This window comes from Mus musculus, chromosome 10 (assembly GCF_000001635.26).
Source record: "Mus musculus strain C57BL/6J chromosome 10, GRCm38.p6 C57BL/6J".
NCBI classification, from domain to species: Eukaryota; Metazoa; Chordata; class Mammalia; order Rodentia; family Muridae; genus Mus; species Mus musculus.
Genome location: NC_000076.6, coordinates 93,247,406 through 93,266,484, shown reverse-complemented (window position 1 = coordinate 93,266,484; position 19,079 = coordinate 93,247,406). Strand labels below are relative to the sequence as shown.

General features: G+C 47.8%; 2 protein-coding genes across 7 annotated transcripts in view; one reads left to right on the top strand and one right to left on the bottom strand.

Annotated features, from left to right (window-relative positions):
* The window catches only part of Elk3 (ELK3, member of ETS oncogene family), a 63,745-nt gene extending 44,675 nt beyond the window's left edge, over positions 1-19,070 (top strand). For 2 of the 6 annotated variants that reach the window (XM_030244871.1, XM_030244872.1), the window contains exons 3-5: positions 805-1,605; positions 11,674-11,796; positions 16,377-19,070. In XM_030244871.1, coding sequence (XP_030100731.1) covers positions 805-1,605; positions 11,674-11,796; positions 16,377-16,475 — 1,023 coding nt within the window. In that variant the 3' untranslated portion in view covers positions 16,476-19,070. The remainder of the gene's footprint in view (positions 1-804; positions 1,606-11,673; positions 11,797-16,376) is intronic. The other 4 variants (NM_001322268.1, NM_001322265.1, NM_013508.2 and 1 more) reach the window with 4 other exon arrangements.
* The window catches only part of Cdk17 (cyclin-dependent kinase 17), a 90,219-nt gene continuing 86,530 nt past the window's right edge, over positions 15,391-19,079 (bottom strand). Inside the window, exon 18 of the transcript XR_003948686.1 lies at positions 15,391-16,007. The gene's annotated coding sequence lies outside the window, so the exon portion shown is untranslated. The remainder of the gene's footprint in view (positions 16,008-19,079) is intronic.

Below are 19,079 nucleotides of genomic sequence, written 5' to 3'. Positions count from 1 at the left end.
AAGTCAATCTCCCTTGGCCCTTCTTGCTTAACCTTGGCCATGTGCGTCACTGCAGTACTCAAAGTTTATCTCCTACTTCTTAGAATTTTTCTTTTTGCATGTGTTATGTGGCGTGCACGCATGTGTGGGTATACGTGGTACATGGGTACACACTTGGCCATGTGTGTGTAGCCACAAGACTGGCATCAGATGTCTTCCTCACTCACTCTCCACTTTACTTGCTGAGACAGGAACCCTTGCTGAACCCAGAGCTCATGGATTCAGAATGGTCTAGCTAGCCATCCTAGATATCTAGCTTGTCCTAGACATCCATCCCCCTCCCCCCTTTTACATGGGTGCTGATGATCCGAAGTTCGCGGGCCTCATGCATGTGATCTATTCGCTAGGCGCTCTCCCCAGCTCTCTCTTCTAATTGCACAACAAGAACGATAAAGCCTGCTTGTAGGATTACTGTGCAAATGACATGTGCTACGGTCTGAATCATCCCAGCCCTGCAGTTAAGTGCTAGCTCAGTGGTAGCTTTTGCTATTACAAAATCGTCACAGACAATAGATGAGAAAGGCACCACAGGCTGGAGACCTCACCCCTCCTCCTGGGTCAACAGGACCAGAGTGTAACAGTGAACCTTCAGTCTCTGACGTCACTCCTTGTAGGCACCCTGTGGGCATCAGGAATATGGTGGCGCTTTGGCTGCTATCATTTGTGGTTCCAGGGGCCCCCTCCTTCCATGTCACTGGCTCACCCCTTCTAAATGTCTGGGTTTTTTTTTTGTTTTTTGTTTTGTTTTTTGTTTTGCATTCACAGAACATCATCAAGAAAGTGATCGGGCAGAAGTTTGTGTACAAGTTCGTCTCTTTCCCGGATATCCTGAAAATGGATCCTCACGCGGTAGAGATCAGCCGGGAGAGCCTCCTGCTGCAGGACGGCGACTGTAAGGTGTCCCCGGAAGGCCGAGAGGTCCACAGGCACGGCTTGTCCTCTCTCAAAAGTGCCAGCCGCAACGAGTACCTCCACTCGGGCCTCTACTCGTCCTTCACCATCAACTCCCTGCAGAACGCTCCAGAGGCCTTCAAGGCCATCAAGACGGAGAAGCTGGAGGAGCCCTGTGATGACAGTCCCCCTGTGGAAGAAGTCAGGACTGTGATCAGGTTTGTGACCAATAAAACCGACAAGCACATCACCAGGCCTGTGGTGTCCCTGCCTTCCACATCCGAGACCGCTGCGGCAGCGGCATCCGCTTTCCTGGCCTCGTCTGTCTCAGCCAAGATCTCCTCTTTAATGTTGCCAAATGCTGCCAGCATTTCGTCTGCGTCACCCTCTTCATCTCGGTCCCCATCCCTGTCCCCCGACTCTCCCCTCCCTTCTGAACACAGAAGCCTCTTCCTGGAGGCAGCCTGCCATGACTCGGATTCTCTGGAGCCCCTGAATCTGTCATCGGGCTCCAAAACCAAGTCTCCATCTCTTCCCCCAAAAGGCAAAAAACCCAAAGGCTTGGAAATCTCTGCACCCCAACTGTTGCTCTCCGGCACCGACATCGGCTCCATCGCCCTCAACAGCCCAGCCCTCCCCTCAGGATCCCTCACTCCAGCCTTCTTCACCGCACAGGTAAGCACTATTCCCGGGATCCTAGCTGGATGCAGGGAGAACCACCCCTGTTCTCCTTGGGAGAGATCCCTTGGCCAGTGTCGCAACATCACTGTATATGCTGAGAGAGAGAGGCACACATGCGGAAAGGCTTGGTATCCTGGTAACAGAGGGATATTACCAGAGTAACCATGTGGGGAGACCTCTAGGGTCATGGCATTTGAGGGGGGGGCATTTAGGCCTTAGGAAGTTTTTAAGGCATATTATTTTTGGAGGCACTCATAAGCCATGTGCTTCCTGATAAGAAAAATCATGTTCACAGATTAAAGTCAGTATAAAGCTGTGTGGGTCATGGTGACCTTTAACAAGAAACACAAGGGTGACATGCAGAAGGAAAGTCCCTACCAAAAGCAGGGCTGCTGTGGGGAAGCTCAGGTCCCATGGGGAGAGAAGGGAAAATTCATGGGGTGTGTAAGTCTTAGCTGCTGGGAGCCCCTGGGAAAGGTGGCCTTTTTCCCTTCAGAAGTGTCACAGTGGTGTCTGGTTCAGCTGCCGGGCAGACAGGTTGGGTGGTTCCAGATCAAAGCAGAAGCAAGCTAGTGGTAGAAGGTGGCAGCGTTGGGCTAGATTCTGCTTCGTAGGTGTGGGAAAGTGGGTATCTGCTTTCTGGGTGATGCTCTATAGTAACAACACATTAGGACGGTGGGCATGCTACCCTACTCAGCCAGCTCCAACTGGCAGGCGTCATTGTCCTGGAGCTTTGAGGCTCCATGCCAGATTATGCTGCAGGTGGCCTGGAATTCCCAGCTCTGCCTCTGTCCTTGTCATAGCTGTCCCTGTCAACTCCCAACAGTAGCCACCAAATTCTTCCCATGTGCCAGACACCTGCTCCACATCACCCACCTTGCCACCTGTGTCATAGCAGCTTCCCTCCCCCCAGCCTCTGTGTAGATACTGTTGCCATTACAACTGCCTGGCTGAGGTGGCTGGGGTTCAGAGGTGAAGTGCCTTGACCTGGATCCAAAGCTGTAAGTCGGAAGGATGAGTTTGGAGCCACTTTGCATCCAGCATCCATCCACTCTGAAGCTAAAGTCTCTGCCATCCCTTGGGGAGAAGACCCGGCCGCTCTTACCCTGACAACAGTCCGTGGGGTGTGCAGACCAGCGGCCAGCAATTCTTTGCTACTTTGCTTTCTTTGCCAGGCTTCCCAGGGGTCACGTGGCAGCTTATTTTTGTGAAGTGACTTGAGGAACTGTGCTCATTTCTGAGGAGAGGCCCAGGACTCCGGTAATAGGTTGGAATGGGCACATACACACTCCCAAATTAGCATTCCCTAACAAAGCAGGGCTGCCAGGCAACAGGCGAGAAACCTGCCTCTCAAGTAGCAGCTCAGGCAAGTAAGAAGAGTGAGAGCTGCCAGGCAGAGTCCGGGCCTTAGTGTTTAAGACTGTAAGGCTGAGAGTGGTCCAAAGTCAGGCCAAGGTCATCCCCGGTTTCGGCGTCTGTGTTCTCTGTGAGCCTGCATCCCCTTCTCTGAGCAGAGTGGGGCCGACACCAACCCTGTCTATTTCAAGGAAAATTGCTACCGTGGCTTTGGTCCTAGATACCGTGAACTCAGTGGGGGCCTGGGATGGCAGGGCAGGGGATAGGAGGAGAGGGACCTTGACCTGAGAGAGGGATCCTAACATGTGGACAGAGAGTTAATCCCCAGAGACAGAACCTACCAGAGTGGCCTAAAACCTAGAGAGAATGCTTAGGAAGCTGGACTTCTGGGACAGAGGGCCTGTGCCCTCAGGCACATGGGGGTCAGGCTGACAGGATACAACTTTCATTGAGTGACTACTCAATGAAAGGAAATCCAATGGGGCCTAGGCTTTGAGAGACAGAGAGAGAGAGAGAGAGAGAGAGAGAGAGAGAGAGAGAGAGAGAGAGAGAGAGAGAGAGAGAGAGAGAGAGAGGGGGGAGACACAGAGAGACACAGAGAGAGAGACAGAGAGAGAGAGACAGAGAGACAGAGACAGAGACAGAGAGAGAGACAGAGAGAGAGAGAGAGAGGGGAGACACAGAGAGACACAGAGAGACACAGAGACAGAGAGAGAGAGACAGAGACAGAGAGAGAGACAGAGAGAGAGAGACAGAGACAGAGACAGAGACAGAGTCATAGAGAGTGAGTGAGCTTGGAAAGAGGTGTCACACAGTTAGTAAAAGAGGCTGCTTAGGGACATAGTGTAACCTCAGGAGCTAAATGCCACCAGAGACTACATGCACCTGGAATGGTGCTCTGCTCCTATGGGCTGTGGGTAGTCAACTGAGAGGGAGAGAAGGGCAAAGATCTGGTAAAACTCAGCCTCCTTTCAGCCATCAGTGGTTTAACTCTGACCAGACAGGCCACTAAGGGGTTAATCACAACAAGCTTCCTGTTCTACAGGATTAGGCTATGCTTGAAGTCGGTATAAGATTTAGATCAGTAGTAAAGCTCCGCCCGACGCCCCAGGGCGTCCTCCAGAAGCTGACCCATCCACTCTTAGCTCTCCCACTCACCCTTAGTGTTCCCTTCTGGGGGGCGGGGCTCAGAAACAGAATGAGCACTCCTAAGGGAGTGCTCACTTCAGAGAGGGGGCGGGGGAGAGGTGTGCTCTACTAACCCAGTCCCCTGTAAATGAGGCGCCTTGACAAGACATATCACATGATCACTGTCCTTTCCCACATGTGTCATGGGGTCTACATTCAGATTTGAACATTCTGTCTTCAATTCGATGTGCAGAAAGCCAGAACAAATGTGCCTCTCTCACAGTGTCAGAGCCGCCTCCCGTCAGGAACACTGGCGAAGCCGCTGACAGGAGCTGCAAAGAGCGGAGGACATGACTCTTGGTGCTAAGTTTATGATAAATAGTGTCCGGGCAGGGACTTCTCCAACAAGGGGCTGGAAGACTCAAGCAAAAGTCAGCTAGGTACAGAGAAAAATGATGGCGTCAGAGCTCAGCCACGGAGGTCCCATCTGAATGTTGCTGAAAAGCAAGGCGCTTGCTTGTCCCCGTTGGCACAGGCTACCGAATGTTAGGCAGAGGGGAAGGAGCTGGGGTGTGAAGCCCTCCTGGCCTCTAGCCAGGCACCTTGGCAGCCGAGGTGGCAGCTGAAACTCCTGACTCCTCTGCATGCTGGTTTCATCTGTCCCTCTTCCTGCCACATCCCATCTGTGTCCCGTTGCTCCTGTCCCCCCAAGGTGAAGTTAATTCGGAATCCAAGGCATTGTATTTCTCATTTCTGCCAAGACTCGTGTTCGTCTCACCTGTGCTGTCCAAGATGCTGAAATCTGAGCTGTTTCAGCACTGGGCACGCATCTCCATCAGAGTCTGAGTATGTGCGCCTCAGGCTGTTTGCTCGGCAGCCTGGGATTAGTGGCTGAGTGGAGACAGCCTGCTCGGTTTGAAATGCTGAAGCCTACTTCCTCTATTCTGGGGTAGCGGAGACAGCTCTGAGGCCAAGTCAGAAAAGTGGGAGTCTGGAGCAGTGTAGGAGAACCTACAGAGTGCGAGCATCCTGTCCCCCTACACCCCACTTCTGGTGTGGTTTCCATCTTCCTGTCTCTTGCCATTATCATCAAAAGAAAAACATTTTCCCCCCTCTCCCTTCTCTCCAGGGTTGTTCAACTTCCTTCTTCTTCTGTTGACCTTTCCCCAGACAGGCCTCCATCTCTGACCATGATGACCTTTCCTCCAGGCAGAGAACTTCCTTGTAGGTCTCTGCAGTACAGGCTAGGATGGTTCTTGGCTACCAAGTTGTAGGTTGCCCCAGAGAAACAATAAAGGGAGTGCCTTTTCTCCTTGCGCCCTGGGGTCCCATGCTGCCCCCTCTCCTCTCTTCTTCTAGTGACTACTCAATGGGTCATCCATCTCTTCTGGTCTGCCTCCATCACTCTCTCCCTCTCTCTCTCTCTCTCTCTTTCTCTCTCTCTCTCTCTCTCTCTCTCTCTCTATATATATATATATATAAAACTTATTTATTGTGTATGTGATGTGGGCTAGTGTGCACATATGGAGGTCAGAGGACAACTTGTAGGAGTTGGTTCTCTCCTTCCACCATGTGAGTCCCACAGATAAAACTCTGACTTGGTGGCAAGTGCCTTTACCCCTGGCCCAGCTATTGAAAATAATGTTGAACTCTGGGGCGCCATTTTTATGGACTCCGTTGGCCTCTGTGCCACTTTTAAGGTATATGTGTAAGGGCTTCTCCTTCACTCTTCCTGAAGTCCCAATGGTTTCCTAGTGTCTCCAGCACCCACTCAAGACATCACCAAAGACATCTTCTCACTGCCACTGGGCAGGCCACACCCAGTCTCTTCTCTGCCTCCTTTCTAATCAGTTCACGTGGAGCTAGTCACTGAACACCCAGGCACTTGCTTGCTGCCTCAGGGATACCAAGATTAGTATATAGATGTGGTTCTGGTTCTCATGAGCTTACAGCTGCTGCCCGGAAATAAAGAATAGGGGTCAAATATAATTTCTGGTCATGAAAACTGCCCGAGAAGTTGAGACATGGTTTGATAGGAAATTAACAACTTCTAGAGGCATAAGCCAAGTGGAACACGGATGCCTTGTAAGAATTAGTAAATGATCACTGAACATAAATTTTTGCAAGACATGAAAAGGATGGGAGAAGTGATCTATTTTACAACCTTACACTGCACATAAATTTTTGCAAGACATGAAAAAGATGGGAGAAGTGACCTATTTTACAACCTTAGGACCTATCCCTGCTGAAGTACACACATACATGCACACATGCACACAAGACAGTTACATCCTACAGAGGAGACCTGAGCAGCACAAACAAGTACGTTTGGCTCAGTTCCTGAAACCTGACGGGAGCACTCCCCACCCCCTTCCCGTGTAAGCTGCCAGGGTTGGCACTAGGGGCACAAGCCTGGGTGGTAGAGTCCCGGAAGCTAGGAGGCACAAACGGAATGTTAAGGAAGAAGGGATGAACTTGTCCAGAGGAGTGAAATGTTGAGAGTGGCTATGGAAGGGGCAGTCACAGTTGGGTGAGGGGCTGAGGGAGTGGCAGAGATCTTTCTGGCATCTCCGTGCAGGAACACAGTGGGCTAGGAAGAGCGTGAGATAAGGACAGGTCTAGAGGAAGAGTTGGAGTTTAGTTAGATGGGATGGGATTAAGGCAGCAGTGGAAACACTGGAAGGGCATGTGGGACAGTATGAACTGTGTGGTACAAGTCACCCTGACAGCATAGATACAGAAGGGGACACTGTATTCAGTTAGGATACCTTGCAACACTCCAGCTAATGGACAGGGAAGATGCCAGGCTCTAACTGACACATCCAGAGGAGTTGGATCTGTGAGAAATTTAGAGACCGTCAGCCACAGGCCTTAGTGACTAACTTGAGGGGCGAGTGAGAGATGAATAGGAGGATGATGGGAAGGAGCCGGGCGTGGTGGCGCACACCTTTAGTCCCAGCACTCGGGAGGCAGAGGCAGGCAGATTTCTGAGTTCGAGGCCAGCCTGGTCTACAGAGTGAGTTCCAGGACAGCCAGGGCTACACAGAGAAACCCTGTCTCAGAAAAAAAAAACAAAACAAAACAAACAAACAACAAAAAACAAAAACAACAACAACAAAGGGTGAGGGGAAGAAAAGGGTATAGATCTGAACCATGGTAAATCAGGGAAGCTATGCTACATCCGGCCACCAACATGAGGGAATGTTAACAACCCTGGGAACTGTGGCTGGGGAGGGAGGGAGGTTAAGGAGTTGTAAATCTATGAATCTCTCTGTGATAAGCCCAGGACACATAATGCCAAGCAGGAGGGTTCTCAGAGGGAAGTGACGATGTGTTGTAAGTCTATGGGATTTAGCATTGTGGCTAAGGAGGCCGTTCCCCCCCCCCCCCGAAAATGAACGGATTTTTTTGAATGAAGTGTTGTAGAGTGACTACATGGAATTGTATCCTGGATAGGGGATGTGAGGCAGGTAGACTGGTCCAGGTGACTTGTGGAATGTCATGGTGGTAAGCTGACTGGATCTAAATGCTGCCCAGAAGGAAGTAGAGAGATAGATTGAAAATGAGTCCAAGGAAGGTAGTGTTTCTGTCTTGGTGCCTGGGATGCTGAGTAGTAGGTAGGGCCATGTGTGCCAGAAATCATGTCTTATTTTGTTCTTGCTTCTGCAAATATTTTCGGTCTCAGTAAGTAAGTATGTATGTGTGTGTGTGTGTGTGTGTGTGTGTGTGTGTGTGTGTAATATATATATACACACACACACACACACACACTGACATAAACTGCTGATGGCACTCGTCAACAGAAACAGAAGTCTTAGAAGAGGTGGATTTGAAAAATGAGTTCAGTTTTGAACATGCAGGTCATTTCAGGAGAAGATGAATGAAAAATAAAGAAATAAAAGGAAGAGAACACGGTCACTCCTGATGGATGGAGGTTTTTTTTTTTTTTTTTTTTTTTTTTACATTTTGTAAATGTAGAGAAAACAGGCAGAAAGAAGAGTCCAGGCCGAACCTGGCCCGCAGACAAAATGACCATGAGAGGAGAGATGGGGAGGGAGAGAGGAGCCGCTGACCAAGAGAGGCAATCGGGAGACCAGTGTTGCCAAACTGACTGAGTTAGAACAGGAATCAGACTGGAGGGTGAAGGCTAGGGAAGATGGGAAGTGAAGCCCAGGCCCTGGGAGGGAGGGGCTTAGGGCAGGGGAGGAGCCACAGGTACTGAGTGAGACTTGTCCTGGGTTTGAGACCTTCGCCCCTTCTTAGAATTGGGAACAAAACACCCCTGGAAGGAGTTACAGAGACAAAGTTTGGAGCTGAGACGAAAGGATGGACCATCCAGAGACTGCCCCACCCGGGGATCCATCCCATAATCAGCCACCAAACACAGACACTATTGCATACGCCAGCAAGATTTTGCTGAAAGGACCCTGATATAGCTCTCTCTTGTGAGGCTATGCCAGTGCCTAGCAAACACAGAAGTGGATGCTCACAGTCAGCTATTGGCTGGAACACAGGGCCCCCAATGGAGGAGCTAGAGAAAGTACCCAAGGAGCTAAAGGGATCTGCAGCCCTATAGGTGGAACAACAATATGAACTAACCAGTACTCCCAGAGCTCGTGTCTCTAGTTGGCCATCGTTGGGAAGAGAGGCCCCTTGGTCTTGCAAACTTTATATGCCCCAGTACCGGGGAACACCAAGGCCAAGAAGTGGGAGTGGGTGTAGGGGAGTGGGTGGGTAGGGGAGTGGGTGGGGGAGGGCATAGGGGACTTTTGGGATAGCATTTGAAATGTAAATGAAGAAAATACCTAATAAAAAGTTGGGGGAAAAAAAAAGAAGTCAGACCCGAGGAAGGCGGGCACGGAGTTGAAAAGTTCTTCAGCTCATCGAGCACTGGGGGTTAAGAACAACGAACAAACCCTCCAACGGCCATGAAAAGAGGAACCAGAAGGATGTGCACAGTATGAGACAGAATATATTTAATGTTAAGGGGTGAAAGGGTTCCATAGTATTCTAAAGATTCAGCAAAAATCAAAGAAATCATATCAGCCTGAGGGTAGACTGGGGGTCTGCTTCCAGGTGGTGGCATTTCTGACGGGCAGAGAGAGACAGGAGTAGAAAAGGTTGGTGCAGACAACACACAGCTGCAACACATCTGGATGTGAGTCAGCTGCTCTCGTTAAAGGTCACAGGTATACACTCTCTAGGCGACCCAGAATTAAGTGGATTTGAATGGGGAGGAAGAGAAAGGAGATCCTAGTGGGAAAGCCCTTCTTGCGTGTCTTTTCACTGACATCAGGAACAACTGTAGCCATTTGTTAAGCCAGGCATTCCCAGGCTCCTCAACAGCCCCGAAAAGCCTGCCCTTTACAGGCGGTCCTCCCTCCAGGTCAGGCAGAGACACCTTGGAGGCTCTGCAATGTCCTGAGATAACCCAGGCAAAGCTCTTTAGGAAGTTCCCCTTCCAAGTTCCCAAACAATCCTTCCTTTAAGGTTGCAGGATCTCCGGCGAGAACTGCAATTGGAGGAGGAGTGAATGAAGTCATTTCACAATGTTTATTTGCATATATTATAGAAGGCATTTCAAATGTATTAACCATGAGAAACAGAAGGCCCCTGCATTCTATGTGCATCCTGTATTCCTTGGAAACAAATGTGCAAGCGCCTCAGATCCAGAGGGGATGTAAACGGTAGATCCTGCACTTTACATATTTCCCAGACGTGTGAGTTTGTGGCCTTGGATGAGAAAATGGTAGCTGCCCTTTCTGGTTTAGAAGACTGTGCCTGCCGACTTTGAGAAGAACCTGAGAGCACTGACCCTGGTTATTAACTGTTAATAACACTGTGGTTTGAACCTGGCTCTAAAGTACCTCAAAGCACCTGGGTCTGCGGACTAGGGCCTAACCTACCCATACAAGTTGGATTCCCAGAACTTTTTAGCACCCAGTTGAGAATTCCTCATGAATGGATAAATTCTATTTAATGAGTATGTCTGGTACATTTTATATTTATTACTGATTTACAAAATGACCTGAGTCTCTTAGACTTGACATCTTTGTGTATTGGTCATATATATACATTATATATATACATTATCCATACTTTTATATAATATGTAAATATCTATTTATATTGTATGCTGTAATATATATAAGGTAAATAATATATAAAATAATGTGTATATTACTATATAAAACTAATATAATATATAGTAATATATTAAGAGTATCATTTGAATTACATGTCCTTGCAGCAACCCTGCAATAGCATACATTTTCCTTTCCCCCAGTTGACAGATTAAGATTGAGGACCAGAGAGGCTGGGCTGTTCGTCCGAGGTTGTCTAGCTAATGAGCAGAGGTTCTGAACATGGGAACCCTGTCAGAGCTCATGCTTACCCATTTATTTTTAACCATGAGGCCAGCTGGCCTAGCACACTTGTGAAATTGCCTCCAACTAGGAAAAAAAAAATGGATCACTAACTCAAAACACGTATTTATCCTAGTAACCTCGTAGGCCATTCAATATGTAGAAGGAAATGCCATGGAACCAAAGACTCAAAGAACTTGGTTTAAATCTGTTTACCAGTCAGCACTTCGGCTGGAAGACCACTGGATGTTTGTCTCTCTCTCCCGCTGAACAGAGCAAACCTTTCAATTTAGGTTTAAGCTCAAATGCATTTGATAATTACAGAGGCTGCCGGGGCCAGTTCTAGGAAAAAATAACACGGCGGCATCCAGCATGATGCAATCTTTAATGCTGGCGCCTTTGCTGTGTTCTTACACAAAGAGTCTTATTGAGGGGCTCCTCTGGTCACTAGAGGTGCAGACACCCTGGGCCAGGGAGTTTGCCTCTGCTGAGAAGAAAAGCCGTGCAGATTTACTGGCTGGGACGGCTTGTTTCTCCTGCCCTTTAGCTGGCTTGTGGGCCAGGCCTCCTGCCGAGTGCGGGCAAGCAAATGCCAGTCCGTCACTTCTAAGAAACGCTGCATTCTGGCTCCACAGCCCTACTTTCCCATTGCCAGGGCAATGGATTCCTCCCAGCCCCACGTCCAGAGTGAAGTCCGCAAGATCAGCTCAGGGCTTCTGAACAAGCGGCTGCAAGCCATGCTCATAGAATTTCAATTATTACAGGGCTGTTGATAATGGGGCATGATGCCCAAGATGATCCTTTTTACAAGCATGTGGCCCGTGGGCGGGGGTGGGGGGGTGTTGTAAACTTTGGGTGTGATCGCTGTCCACTGTGGCTAAACAGTTTGATAAGAAACGAAGCCCCCCTTCCAGGGATCCTATTCAGTCTATACATTTGTCTACTGGGAGCAGGGGGAAGGGACAGAAGGAACTGTTTGACAAGTTGCTACAAACCTGACTTTTCCAACCAGAATGTAGCTTGCCTAAGAACTGCACATAAAATTAGTACTGAGAATTAAGCTACTCCTAGTCATGTGGAGAGAACTAAAGTTGCCCAGTTTTCCCGAGAAGGCGAGGCTTGGTTCTCACACACTGACCACTCCGCTGCTTTTTGGTCATGGCTGGTGTTAGGTGACCCCCAATCAAGAGCTGCCTGTTGCCTTGTCTTCTAGACACCAAGTGGACTGTTTCTGGCCTCGAGTCCGCTGCTGCCCAGCATACACTTCTGGAGCAGCCTTAGTCCTGTCGCCCCACTGAGTCCTGCCAGGCTGCAAGGGCCGAACACACTTTTCCAGGTAAGTGTCTGCAAATGAGCTTTTAAACGCGAGTCATCTAACGGATGGCTTTTCTCTAAATTCCACAAAAGCTCTCTCTGACGGTACCTTCTGCCACTGAGCTACCAAGTTAAAAGTTTCCAAGGGGAATTCCTAAGGATTGGGTTGAAAGTCATTTTAGAGACAGACATTTCTTTTCTCTGAGGCAGAGAAGAGGTTCTTCTATCAGGAACACACACATGGATTCTTTAAGGGTTCTGGATACTTCCACGTGACTAGGAAAACTGGAAATTGACTGCAGGAAATGATTTAAAATTAAAACATGATTTTTATAAAAGCTCTATAAGAGACTTTAAAACAGGAACCCAACTAGTCAATAGATTCACATGAAAAAACACTGAAAAAAATAGAAACAGTGAACAGTTTTCCCAAACTGGAGTAGAAACGTTACCCGCATCATTCTACAGATTATAATCAGGCTTGAATTATGTAACAAAATACTGTGCAACATATGGTTAAAGAATGATGAAGCTGAGCCGGGCAGTGGTGGTGTACACCTTTAATCCCAGCACTTGGGAGGCAGAGGCAGGTGGATTTCCGAGTTTGAGGCCAGCCTGGTCTACAAAGTGAGTTCCAGGACACCAGGGCTACACAGAGAAACCCTGTCTCGAAAAAAGAATAATGAAGCCCTCCCTGAGTTAGGTGAACACATTCATTATCCATTCTTCTTCTGGAATTTTCCAGGAGCTTTACTCAGTATCCCATGGAGATCAGTATCTCCTGAGTCTCAAAGATTGCTACACACCAATAGGGCATTACTGTCTTGAGGATGTGAGTTCAGGCAGGGCAGGAATGAAGCAAAGGTAGACGCCTTGCTAGCTCCACGCTCCTCTCTAGCTTGGTCTACCCAGCCTGCTTCCCTTGGCCTAGGATGCTCACCCCAAACTGGCTGTCGCTCCTTATTCCCACGGTCCTTAACATTTTACATTAGGACTACCCATTGATCTGGCAAGTGGACCCCCCCCCAAAAAAAACCCTCAAAACCATAACCTGTTCACTGTGCTGTCTCCCAGCTTCTAGCACATCAATGGTCACACACATGTCAGTCATTACTGATAGCCTAGTGACAAGATGCCAAAGCACACATGCCAATAAAAGATGTGATGAGCTCCAGGCTGTCCTCTAAGGTGGTCACTTTGCTTAGCAAGGCTAGTATTTGCTGAGCACCTCTCTGCAAGAACACCATGTCTACACACCAGGATTTACGAGCTCTCTGGGAGGACGGAGCAGCTTCGGAGGTTTAGATTGCTATCCTGTGCTTCTGGTTTCCTGGCAGGCTTGGAGTAGGGTGTCATGGTGGGACTACTCCCTGGAGTAATTGAGTTTCCCTCTCTCCCTGGCCCTGAGTCCCAGCCCAGCTCACTTCTGCTCAGACACAGTGAACATGTTGGTGGCTACCATTTTATCCTCAAGTGGCACAGTCTAGTAGAAGCGTAGTGGGAGGGAGCTGTCTGAATACATCACCCCTCGTGGGCAGGACCGCATGAGTATGGAGTCTAACGTGGAGCTTCTGCAGAGCTCAGTGAATGTCTGAAAAACAAACAGCTTCTCATGTCTATGGGTTTTGCGAGTTCTGCCATCTGATTGGTACAGAGGTTAAAGATCTTCCAGGAAAGCCACAAGGAACCAGTGGAACTTTGTTTCTATTCCAGTATTCCCAACAGTAAAGAGAGTTCATTTCCACAGTGGGTTGACAGCCAGGATCTCTGGGAGCTGGGAGAAGTCCATACCACATAGCCAGTGGTTCTGCGAAGCCAGCATGCATCAGGGTTGCATGGATATTGTGTCAAGTAAAGATGCTAGGCCCACCCAGGGGCTTCTGATTCATGGGGTCTCAGGCATGGTCTGATAAAACAGTCACACTTCTGATAATGTTCTAGGAAACATTAGGAACCACATTCTGAGAGCCAACCGCTGTAGACTAGGGGTTCCTAATTTACATTTAGAATTCTGCAGACTACTGCATACAAAGGCTGTCTGCAAAGAGGTTCTATTCTAATTTCTGTAAACAGATCTGTTTTCAATCCAAGAGCCATTCAAAAACCAGCCGGGGAGGTTGAAAGGGGGCCACAGCTTAGCTTGGATGGCTGAGAGGTTGCATGGCCTGGAGTTCACAAGTGATGGCTGGATCCATGTGCAAAGGGAAACAACTCTGTCCCTTAAAAAATATTATTACCCTGCATAAAAAAGAGCAAGTGGTCATATAAAAGTTGGAGGTGGCAGTTTTAAAAATGGCAAACAATAAACTTCCTCAGAGGAATGAGATTTCCAATGAAAAATAATAGGACATCGACTGAAATGGATTTCTGGGAATACAGATTACCACTGAGTCCCATCAAAATGAATAAAAACGTAAGTCTCATTTACATACACCGGGTGTTGGTAAATGAAAGAAAAATCATAACCTACAGCACATTTTGAGCAGAGTGGGCATGTGTCCTGTGTGAGCTTTGGAAAAGCAAACCGAAATCCTTAGGGAGGGAGTTGGTGGAGCTAAGGCATTGCTACGCAGATCTCCTGAGACAATGATCTGCTTGTCTGTCTATCTTAGAGGAAGAGTGATGGGCACAGGGTCATACACTGTAGATCTGGCTAGCTTGGAGCTTACTTTGTAGCCCAGGCTGACCTTAAACTCACGGTAGTCCTCCTGCCTCAGCCTCCTGAATGTGGGGATGACGGGTGTGCACCAGCCTACCTAAAACCATGCTTATAGCAGACTAGAGCAGATATGGCAGAATTTCAGCAGAGAGAGAAAACGACGCACTACCCTTTCTGGAAGAGGTTATGTTTTCTATTTGCAAAGTGTTTTAGAAAAGAGAGAGAGGTATCTAAGGCACTGGCCGAGCGTGAATCTAGAGCCTGATCTACAAACACACTGGGGCATACCTCACAGGCAGGTACATGTGGAAAAAGGGTAGAGGAGACTCGGTTTCCAACTGAGAATGTGCTCGATAGAACATTTTAGCTTGACACACTTTTATAGCTGTGGTGGGAGCAAAGCCAATGAACCTTCTGTGGGGGGAGGGGGGAACCCAAGCCAATCAGGACAAGTATGGCAAAGGAGTGCACAGAGTGGGCAGCAATCCATCCTAACATATGGAAAAAGCTGACACTAAAGATGATTTTTTCATAGGCACCAGTAAAATGGGGGGCAGGGGGAGAGCGCGTGTGCGCTTCTGCAGTTCACCTGAAGTCACTTCACGAGTGGGGCTTGGCTTAGAAAGGTTTAAGTGCATGCAGATAGATCTAGGAACTGGACAGAAACAAAGTCCCCCAAAGCTCCAGGAAAGACAAGAAGCCCCTACATATGCCAGTTACCATTAAATCAATTAAAAGAGGAGCTGGGCCGTTTAGTATAGCTGGTGATTAAAAACTTACTTTTGCTTAGGAGCTATGACCTTGAGCTAGTCAGAACCTCCCCGAGTTGTTTGTCTCACTTACAAAGTGGTGATAACAAAGCTTACTTTATACTCTTAGTGACCCAATGAAACAGCGGCCCCTGAGAGGCCAAGGCGTTCAAATGTGTTACCGAAATAGTTTAGGGGAAAAAGTATGTACTCATTCGACAAATATTTATTGTACTTCTCGCATGTGCCAGGCTCTGCCGTTTGATATTTAGTGCTCAGGTTTAATATTTAGCTTTCCTGGACTAAACAGGGATTAAGCTACAGGAGGACCGGGGGGGGGGGGGGGGGGAGGTCCACTGGCCACATTGTGTCTTCGGCAGTGCAGAACTCGAGCTGTGAGTGGACAGTCACATATGACAAGGATGCTCTTGCTCACCCTTCTTCGTACGGGATCACAGCTGAAATATCTGTCCCACTTAGGAAATCCAGCGCTTTTGTTCGGCTAGCTACCACCTTAGTTACCAACAACACAGAAATCTCACTGTTTGCCTGTGCAAGGGCGACCTAATGCACTGATAATTAGATCAGGGAAAAGCACTCTCAAACCTCCAGGAAAGAATAAGATCATCTTTCTTTTAGAAAAATGCACAGAGGCCAGGACCACACATCTCCGGGCGCTGGGATAGTGCTGAGCCATGCGACATGGGTGCTGGAATCAGGCTCAGCTCCTGTCCACAGAGCAGTCAGTACTGTTAAGGGCTAGGCTGCTGTGTCCAGCTTCCCGGTCCTCGTTTCCAACAAGAGCGGACAGGCGTCTCTGTTGTGCTGTGGGAACCAGACAGCAAATTTCGAAATGTGAGATTACTGACCCATATGTAAAGGATCTTGGTTTCCAGTTTTACCCCTTGATAGTTAGAAAATCAGCAAACTAGCTTAGAACCTTTAAAAAAAAAATAGCAGTAGACTCAACTTCACTGCACATGCGAAGGACAGGTTAGGACCTTTGGCACACAGAATAGGGGCATTTTCTGGGCCCCTCTCTGTTGCTCTAGGTAACCTTTGTAAAGCAACTCAGCAGCCAACTCCCATCACTGGGCTCAGGGAACAACATCCACGGGTGGGTCTATGCATTAAAGGCAAGCAAGCTCCCGAATGGCTTTGTCACAGTTACTAAATGCTCCCTGTTCCTTCCAGTTCCCCACACTGCTCAACGGTCACATGCCGGTGCCGCTCCCCAGTCTGGACAGAGCTCCATCCCCAGTTCTGCTGTCCCCCAGCTCTCAGAAATCCTGATGATGGGCCACCAACGTCACTGTCATCAACTAAGGACTCAGAACAGATGACGGATGATGCCAGTTTGTCCCCATGGGCTAGTTTACCTGTGTCATGAGAAGGACATTGTGAAACCTGGTTCATTTGGTTTGCACTTTTCGTAACATGGATAATCTAGATGTATGTTAGCATTTTAAAACAAAAGTTTTGTCTTTTTATATATATATATATATATATATTCAGCTCTCTATAAAAGTCTGTTTCGCATTCAGTGAATTTTAATGTTTGTGGTTTTTTTTTTAATCTTGTTAGCTCTGGAGTGTTGAACACTGCCAGGGAGGAGCCTTTCTTAATGTTTTCAATGTAACTAATGAGGATGTGAAGCCTTTTATTGCTTTAACTCTACATATGCTGAACTCCGCTTGCATACACGATGTAACCAGCTGTGCCTTCCTTTGCATTTAGTGTTATGTACATGAATTTATGTATTTCTAGTATTGAGAGGAACTGTTTGAAGGACACCTTGGCATCCAACAGCTCTCCGTAGAGGGTTATTTTCTCACGTAGACACGTTCAAGTGAACCTCCATCGCGGTAAGAACTGCCTTAGGACCTCTTCGGAACTGAAATCCAGTAATGTCCAAGTGATGGGTTTTTATATAAGAATGAACGAAGCCATATTTAGACAATAAACATTGTTTAAAGAACATGTTCCAAAGTGCACTTTTTTAAAAGAAGAACTTTGAGAGACCAAGCCGCTCAGCCGTTTGTAGAAGCCTTTCTACTTCCTGCAGAAGTCTGGAATGCTAAGGCTCCGTTAAGTTCACACCAGCCAAACTCTCAAGGGGACTTTCCAGGTTTGTATTTAATTTTGAGACTAGCCCTGCTCTCTTCATTTCCTACAACCACAACCATCTGGTATCTTTGTCACTACTGGGAGTTAAGGTTTCTTTAGATTCCTGGCATGACAATTAATATTTAAAACCTAATGTTTTAGGGCTGAGGATATAGCTCCATAGAATGTGTAACCTGCATGTGTTGAGGCTGTGGGTATAAACCCCAGTAACCTGTCTCCCTGTCTCTCCCCAAAAAGGGCGTGGTGGGAAACAAACTAAGAATGTTTTGGAAGATGCTTACAGATGGTGAATTCAAACAAAGAAATGTTTATATACTACCAGCCATGTATAGAGATATTTCCTGTGTGTAGATATAATTTTTGATGGATTAAATCCAATGCATTACTAAGAGCTGGAGGAACTGAAGGCCTTGCTTCTGAGGATGAGCACTCAAGAGCCACCGCTTTCGGTAGTAATGATGATGAGAATAAAGGGACTCTGAGAAGGGGAGACTTGTCAGGATCTCCCTCTGAAACGGATGCAGCAGCTCCTCAGATGCTCCGCAGGGAAGGCTTCACGTGCTGAGTATGGCTTCCGGCTGTGACGCGAGCAGCCTCTCATCTGGTGAGACCCTGAAGGCAGCACACCTGTGCTTAAGGGGAAGTTCTACTGTAACACTCTGAAGGCAAGGCACTTTAAATTCAAGATCAGGTGAGCTGAAACACCACTCATCTATAAGTATTAAACAAACAAACAAACAAACAACTGCAATGTGCCTCTACAGACTAGATACTAAATAGAGGATTATAAGGGGGTTAAAAAAACAAAGCTCGTGCAAAAAATTTGAATTTTAAACAATCTAAAATTATGTTTAGATACTTACACATTGAGACTTACTACCGAAGTTGACTTTCTTTCTAAGGGGCATGTGTCTTTACTAAGGGGAGAAAAAAACCTCTGACTGTAAAGCCATGGAGACAGCTCCAAGCCCATAAATAGATGCCCTGCCACTCCCTCACGGCGAAGAATAAATGTGTACTAAAATAAAAAGGAGCTGGTTCAGGAGGCTGTAATTACCGAACACAGTGTCAGAGCTGGGAGGGGCTTTGAGAGTGCTGGCTTCCAGCTGTTCTCTGGTCAAGACAGGCACACAGGACAGGGGTGGTGGGGGTGGAGAAGCTGGCCTGGAGCTGCCTGGGGCCATAGCATCCACTGAGGGAAGAGTAAGAGAGCCTCAGAACGTAAGGAAACGTAAGGTTGGAATGTTTAAAATGGCTAGATGAGGATGCATTTGATGTGCAAGAGTCTTAAGAAGAAACTAAAGGGACTGATGTGCAGGGATCTCAACAAGATGACCTTCTGTCGACCTTTAAACTATAAACGCTGGTTGGAAATGTTCCCATGACTGTAAGTCTGCCTGTTGATTCCTTTTCTTCCAACTACCATGATTCTCCTGTGGACCCAGATGCTGGCATGAGGACTGTAGAATGGAGAACGACAGCCTCTCTGCCTTCTGTGTTTTTAACAGGAGAAATTCAGCCGGAACGTAGGCTCCCAAGAGCATCCCCGGCTCTCTTTTCTATGCTTGCGTCATCAGTGTTTGACTGCTGAGGCTGAGTGAGGTTGGAGCTCTAGAACCTCACTGTGGGAGCTGAACTCCGTCCCTGCGCACAGCTTTCCTACAGCTGCAGGGCTTCCTCCGCGGCCACACGGGTGTCGTTTTTACTGTAATACTGTTTTGCTGAATAAATACTTTGTAATAAAAGAGTGTTTGGATTCGAGGGTGTTTG